The 7,609-nt window shown below is 41.2% G+C and overlaps 1 protein-coding gene across 1 annotated transcript in view; it reads left to right on the top strand.

The window, feature by feature from the left end:
* The first annotated feature begins 2,776 nt into the window (after nucleotides 1-2,776).
* Nucleotides 2,777-7,609, top strand: part of WDR35 (WD repeat domain 35) — a 54,960-nt gene continuing 50,127 nt past the window's right edge. Inside the window, exons 1-3 of the mRNA XM_090280720.1 lie at nucleotides 2,777-2,918; nucleotides 3,575-3,692; nucleotides 6,038-6,109. Of these exons, the coding sequence (XP_090136846.1) occupies nucleotides 2,895-2,918; nucleotides 3,575-3,692; nucleotides 6,038-6,109 (214 nt within the window). The 5' untranslated portion in view covers nucleotides 2,777-2,894. The remainder of the gene's footprint in view (nucleotides 2,919-3,574; nucleotides 3,693-6,037; nucleotides 6,110-7,609) is intronic.

Here is a 7,609-nt window from a genome sequence, read left to right as displayed (position 1 = left end):
ATCCATTTTGAGTTTATTCTTGTGTATGGTGTAAGAAGGCGGTCTAGTTTCATTTTTTGGCATGTATCTGTCCAGTGTTCCCAACACCATTTGTTGACTAGACTATGTTTACCTCATTGTATGTTTTTGCCTCTTTTGTTAAGTATTAATTGACCATAAAGGCATGGGTTTATTTCTGGGCTCTCTATTCTGTTCCATGTCATGGAAACTTTTGATCTACTTTCTCTTGATAGTATTTATAGTCTAAAGCATTCTTATTATTGAGAGTATAAATTTTACATAGTATTTACACATAAAAAGTTCCTTTAATTGATATGAATATAATATAGAACTGTTTCTTTAATACTTTTTGTTTTTTGTCCATTTTTTGCTAGAGTATTACTGAAACTGTGTGATCAGGGGATTGTAGCACACATATCTAAAATAGTTAACGCAGACCAAGTGACCATCACATGTCACTTTTAATTCATTCTGATGTTTGAAAGAAACACACAACTAAAGACTTTAATTGTGAATTAAAAGTATTATAACTTTTCACTAAGGACAAAAACCCTAAATTTACTTTATTCTTTTACTTTATGATCCTATCAGTAAAATTATGTTTATAAATCTTGCTGTAACAAGTAACAAAGCCTAATGTCTTTTTAAATGTGATTTTTCATCCATATATTTGATACACAATATTTTTCAGCTTTAAAGCTTATAACTCTTAGAAGAAAATAGTCCTTTAAATTGTATACTACTCAATTCTTTTTTTTCTTTTGGTTTGTATTGTCTTTAGTATAATAAAAAACGTTTTTATATATCACTGTCATGCCTTTTTTTGAGGGGGTGACTTATCAATTTTGTTAACACATTTCCTTATACTGAATTATTTCAAATATATATAACAGTTTCTTGTCAAAGAACATAATGTTGTGACTCTTCCTATAATTTAAATCTCATGCTCTTAAGTTCAAAAATGTAAGTTCAGGTTAAATAGAAAGGCTTTAATCAAGAATGTTGTGGAAGAGGGAATAAAGCAAAATTGTCTAAATTTAGGTAAAATAATGAGTGTCTATTAATGTATGTGCCTGAAAAGCAACTACAACACAAACAACAAAAGTCAAAACCCAGAAACAGCCCAAAATCTAAAATACAAACTTTAAAGGGAAGAAATGAAAAATAAATACATCAAGGCAGTATGTATTTATGAAACATATTATTTCTCAACGTTTTTGAAAGGACATGACAGAGCAGCATTATTTTACAAACTTAGTTGAACACACAGAATCAGTAACATATATTCCTATATCACAGAGCAATGGTGCGCTGGAAGGAATGCTAGTTAGAGATGATTCTTCAAGAGTGTGACCATTGATTAGAAACTAGCTCCAGTTAATCATGTTTTAAATTTAACCAGTTGGTTGGGATCCCCTGGCTTTTACAATATTCATTTGCTTCCTGAGTCCAGTATAGGGAGCCCATGAGACGGTGCCAACATATATCTTAGGAATTTACAGTTTGGTGCTGAAAAAACAAATACACGTACATTTGAAAACAAATACATACACCATCTGAATGGGTTGCACGTTAAGTTTGGAAAGAATTTCTGAGGGAGACTTGATTGGTGAGTTTGGCTAGGCAAGATTGGCCAAGACCCAAGGAACATCGAAGGACATACAAAATGGCCTTGGAAGCAGAGAGGGATGGTGGGGTGCAGAAAGCATATTGTCTTGATTAGAGTGGGGACTCCAGAGTAAAAGACATTTTAGGACGGAAGGGAGATCTGATTTTAGCCGGGGTTTAAATTTGATAGGAAAGGCACCAGGACCATCGTCAATTCTTGAGCGCGCTGGTGAGGCAACACTCAGGGAAAGGATTTTCACATTATTTGCCAGAGATGGGGAAAGACTCTGGGTGGGGAAACTGGCTACTGCTGCATGAAGTACACATTAGATGATACAAACCCACAGTGGTAGCTGTAGAATACGGGAGAAGGGAATGCCAGAGAAAAATTAAAAATGGGTCAATTTCATGAGAATTTCGGCTCTACGCCTAAAACTGCGCTTTGTAACTTTCCAGGGGTTCAAAAAGCACGACGAAGAATTGAAGAAAAATAAGGTAGAAAAAGAAGAGACTATAGAGCAATGGACTCCAGGCGAGAAAATACCAAGAGTAAAATTATTTAAAAACGAAAGGCTATGCCCCAATGGCAATTACATGCTGTAATGGCCCGAAGTTCACACGTTATTTTTATAAGGACCCTTGGGCTGCACTTACAGCCTAAATAAACTGTTAAAAAAGTCCTAAAACAAACAGAATGAACGCCAACCCCAACCGTCCACCCGCTCCTGGAGTTCGCTGATCCCCGAAGGCCCAGGGAAGGCTTGCAGGCTCCGAGAAGGCCCGTTCTCGGTTCCACGTGCCCCGAAGGCGCCAGCCCAACAAACGCGGTTACCGACTTTCCCTTTCTCCAATGCTGGGGCGTCGGGGCTCCCAAAATTTCAAGGCACTGCCCGGGCGCCTCCTGCGAGTGTCAGAGCGAGGTGCACCCTGCGCTCCGAGCCCGCCGGGACTGAGGGCACCCGAGGCGTCGGGGCAGGGCGCCGAGGGGCGCCGACCCGGCCCTAACAGAAAACAGAAAAGCCCTTAAGCAGAAACCAGGCCCAGCGGGGGCTTCGCCCTTCACGCACCGTCTGCTACAAGCCCCCCGACGTCCGCGCACGCGCACGACGCTCTATGGCCCCAGCAAGGCCGACACCGGAAGTGTCCCCCGGCGCCCCGGATGCGACCGGTTGCCAGGGCGACGGCAGCTTCCAAGAGCGGCTGGTTCTGGCGCTATTGGCGACTTGAGACTAAAGTTTCCAGTTGCGGGGCTCGGCGGCTGGGGTCTTCCTCTCGGGACCTCCAGGATGTTCTTTTACCTGAGCAAGAGAGTGAGTTTTCCAGGGGGACGCGCTCGCTTTTTCTCCGTTAGCGCAGCCAGCCCGCGAAGCCAGGCGTCCCCGTCGCGGCTTCTCCATCTCTCCCCAGACCTTGCTGCCTGGTCCGGCATCGGACCTCCTCCAGCCGCTCCCCGAGCCCCAGATAGTCCTTGGCGGAGCCGGCAGCTCTTGCATAGAGACTTTCTCCCATTCCTGCCCCTGGCTGGGTTCTTTAGCGGGGCCCGCTGGACAGATCAGTGCCCGCTTCCTCCACCTGTTGCTGATCCAGGTGACTTACATTCTTTGGCTCATCACGGCTCGCCAGGGAAAAGAAAAATCATTACAAAAGGGCAGTCTAAGTGTTGTGCGTGGGAAGGGAACGTGGACTGACGGTATGGGTTTATATCTCCCCCCACCTCCTTTAAAAATCTTCAGGCGACGGCTTCTCCGCAGTCACTGCCCTTCCACCGGGCGCACTTCTTTCTTTTCCGAATGGCAGGGCCGGCGCGTTTCAGGGACTGCGCCCGCCTGTTTTGAAAACATCTCACACCGCGAGGCTGAGCGTTTTTTCGTTTCGGGGGAGATTTTCTTCAGCCTTTAATCTCGTGTAGACTCCCTTCCCGACTCCTTCGTAAGAAGATGTGAGTGTGGCTGTGGTTGCTTTTCAGATCGCCATTCCCAATAATGTGAAGCTGAAATGTATATCTTGGAACAAGGACCAAGGATTCATAGCATGTGGTGGTGAAGATGGATTACTCAAAGTTTTGAAATTAGAGACGCAGACGGGTAGGTAAATGAATGCAAGCCCAAGTGTTTGAACTTGATGAAAAATGAGATTTGCTCATGTTATTGTCAGTATACAATTTTAGTGTTTTTAAAGGAAAAGGTGGTGCTTTTCTAGATTATTTTTGCAATAAAGTTAAGAGAATATTGAATGTGAACGTCAGATGGCTTTTGCTGAAGTTATTGATAGAAAGTGAGAAAGAATTAAGAATGGAAACTCACCATGTTCTCCGTGCTATTTCTGTTTATTGTGCCATAATATTAGGAGTCTAATAAAAATGATGTGAAACAGCATTTTAAAAGATCACAGAATATTACATTTTGGCACATTCTTTACATGCCTATGTTATCCTTTCTGCTGATCAGATGCCTGAATGATTGATTATGCACTTAGTTCCCAAGAACAGAAAATGGGAATTAAAAAAACATTTTTATGAGCAGGTCTCCTGTGTTTACAGCTTGATTCCTTTTTTTGCATTTCTCTGGAATCAGAGCAAACAGTTTTGTTTCCCATTTCTTTAGCATCCTCAGTTGTTCTAAATTGAAGATCCAGATAAATTGGAAGTCTAGATAAAGAGATTGGAGTTGGAATCTTAGCTCTGCCATAAGACCACTGAATGACTTCCAGCAAGTTGCTGAATATCTTTGGACTGTAGTTCACTCTTTTGTAACTAAATTATATTTTGGATTCCTTGTAGCATTGTTTCTCAAACTTTACCAGGCATAAGAATCATCCGAAGATGTTAACACGTTGCGTTCGCATGGCGAGAATTCTCGTCGTTTGATGGCATAATTTTAAATAATTAAATAAGGTTATTTAGACATTCAGTGGTAATTTTTCATTTGCTTTTTTTTTTATTAAGGATAGTAGTAGCTTAATTGTTAATTTTGTGAAGTCGTTTCATTAATATTAGCCATATAAGCATATTTAAATCGTAAAAACCTGCCAGAACAGAGGATTAAAAGGCATTTAAACACCCCGGTACGCAACGTGTTAAAATGGGTTTCTGGGCTCTAGCCCCAGCGTAGATCTGGAACGAGGTCTGAGAATGTGCATTTCTAGTGATGCTGGTCTTGCTGGTTCTCAGATCCCACTTTGAGTAGCACTGCTTTACAGTCTTGAATGTGGTATTTAGACATATTTATTAAGCACTTTCCGTGTATGGAGTATTTAACCTTCACTATCTCGTCTGACTTCACAATACTCTTGAGAGGTAGGTATTTCAGATGAGACAGCTGAGGTGCTGATCAGTTAATTACTTGCTCAGGCTGGCATTTGAAACTGAGTTTGTCTCACTTGCAAGCCCTTGTTTTTCACCCATGCACGAAGGACTCATGGACAGCCCGAGCAAAGAGAGAATAATTGTTCTGATGTGCTAGATTAATTTTATGAAACAAAAGGCAGGTTTGGAAGGGAGGTACTTATGTCCCAATTAGAGCTTGGCTTTTGGTGTTTAGTATTTTAATCTCTCACATTTTTAGTTTTCTTAACTGTCTTAGAAGAAAATTTTTCTCTCTGTTGTATTTCTTGAAGGCTCTAGCCCTGTACCCTAGCCTTTGCCCTGGCTGTTTCCTAGGCTGGAATTATTCTCCTTTTCCCCTGTCTTGCTTGGCTATCTCCAGTTTATCCCACATTCTCAGCTTAAACACCCTTTGTTCAGAAACTCTTCCTTGGTCTCCCTCCCTCCAATCTAAATGAACACCCCTCTGTTACTCTTTCTTATTATGCCTTTACAGTTTATAAAAACACTTACATATTTATATTCGGATTATTTATGTGGGTGAGAATGTTATTAATTATCTATCCCCTCAGTAGACTGCAGGTTCTCTGAGGAGAGAGGCCTTAGCTATTTGGTTCATCATTTTCTATCCAGAACCTTTCACAGTGCATAGCACAGTGAGTGTAGATATTCAATAAGTATTTGCTAAATGAATAAATACAAGATCCTGCAAAAATCTAGTAAAACCAGTTTCTAAAATCTTTGATTTTTGATTTCTCTTATGCTTTAGATTTTTCAATCTGTATGTCATAAATATTTCTATTTGTGACCTTTTGGGAAGGAATTAGTAATAATAACTACTAATTATTTAATATACTGAGTAAACAATGTTCTTGTATACATTTTGCTTTATTTTGCTAGAATAATACCACTGCAAGGGTGTACCTATTCTTGTCTGTGTTTCCATCATGAGAAAAGTAAATTAGAGCAAGGTGTACTTACAAAGTTCTTCTAATATCATCCAGGAATTGGATCTCCTTTCAAAAAAGCAAGAAATGTGAAAATCTTATAATCTGTCACTTTTACTTTTTCCATAGTATTTTTTGTAATTGTTTTTTGTTTTTCTAGATGATGCAAAATTGAGGGGTCTTGCAGCTCCTAGTAACCTTTCTATGAATCAGAATCTTGAAGGCCATAGTGGTAAGTCATGTAATTTTAAAATCATATTTCATCTTTAGGCATTTTGAAACCATCTACTTACTGCAGAATTACCATCATTTTCAGTAATGCTAATATTTAAAGTAATCCTTTTTATTGAGCCATAATGCAGTCTAGAGTAATTCAACAACTTTTATTTTTTATTTTATTTATTTATTTTCCCCCCTTTTCCCTGGCCTCTGTCTTCTGGGATTGGGAAAAACATCACCATATGTCGGTCATGGATTTACAGCACAGATTGTATCCTGTAAAGCCAGCCTTTTGGGAGGGACATTGTCATCCCACTGGCATCATAACTGAGTTTTCATTTAGCCAGTTCCCTGTTCTATCAGACCAGCTGCTTCTGGGTGATGGGGTGCGTGGGGAGACCATTCATTAACATGGGCAGGGGTCCATGGCCTTACTTCTGCGAAACGGGCTCCGTGATCAGAAGCATTGTTGAGTGGAGCCCATGATGGTGGATGAGACGCTGGGAGTTCGTAGACAGTGGCGCTGACAGAAGCTTTGTAGGCTGGGAAGGCACATCTAGATCCATACTACATATTCTAGGGAGAGCAAATCATGGCCCCTCCAACATAATCCACCTGCCATCAGGGGTCTGGCTGACCCTCCGGGGCCACAGTGCTATCCTGAGGGCTCTGCATTGCTCTCTCTGCTGTGAGTAGCTTAGGTACTCAGCCAGGTGGGTGGCCACGTGCATTTAGAGAGCAAACTCCAAAGCTTTAAGCCCACACACAGACTCGATCTCTGCTACCACCACGGGTCATTTTGTAAAGAGCTTTACTGAGCAACCCCTGGGACGGCTGAGGTAAAGAGCAGATGGACGTCACAAAATAGGCCATCTTGTCCGCGTGATTATTGAAAACCTCCTCTGGAGTGATCGCCCTTTGGTGGGCTTTCAGAAAGCACGCCCATGTGTTCACGTCCATGGGTTGTGAGGATAAGGTCTGTGGCCACTCCCTTTCCTGTACTGTCCTTTACATCCCCATAGCTGTTCTGTAACCACCTGTTTCTGTTTCTTAATGCCTTGACCTCTTCCCCCAGTCCCCACACCTCACTCCCGTCTGGCAACCATCGGAATGCTCTCTGGATCCATGATTCTGCCTCTGTTCTTCTTGTTTGCTTTGTTTGATTTTTAGGTCAATTGTTGATAGATATGTATTTGTTGCCATTTAATTGTTCATAGTTTTGATCTTTTTTTTCTTAAATAAGTCTTATTAACATTTCATATAATAATGGTTTAGTGATAATGAACTCCTTTAGTTCTTTCGTGTCTGGAAAGCACTTTATCTGCCCTTCCATTCTAAACGATACCTTTGCTGGATAGAGCAATCTTGGCTGTAGGTTGGTGCTTTTCATCACTTTGAATATTTTTTGACAGTCCCTTCTTGCCTGCACAGTTTCTTTTGAGAAATCAGCTGACAGTCTTATGGGAATTCCCCTGTAGGTAACTAACTGTTTTTCTATTGCTTCTTTTAAGAT

The sequence above is a fragment of the Furipterus horrens genome, unplaced genomic scaffold (genome assembly GCF_987537825.1).
Source record: "Furipterus horrens unplaced genomic scaffold, mFurHor1.1.pri manual_scaffold_6, whole genome shotgun sequence".
Classification (NCBI taxonomy): domain Eukaryota; kingdom Metazoa; phylum Chordata; class Mammalia; order Chiroptera; family Furipteridae; genus Furipterus; species Furipterus horrens.
This window is presented reverse-complemented; position numbering and strand designations above follow the sequence as displayed.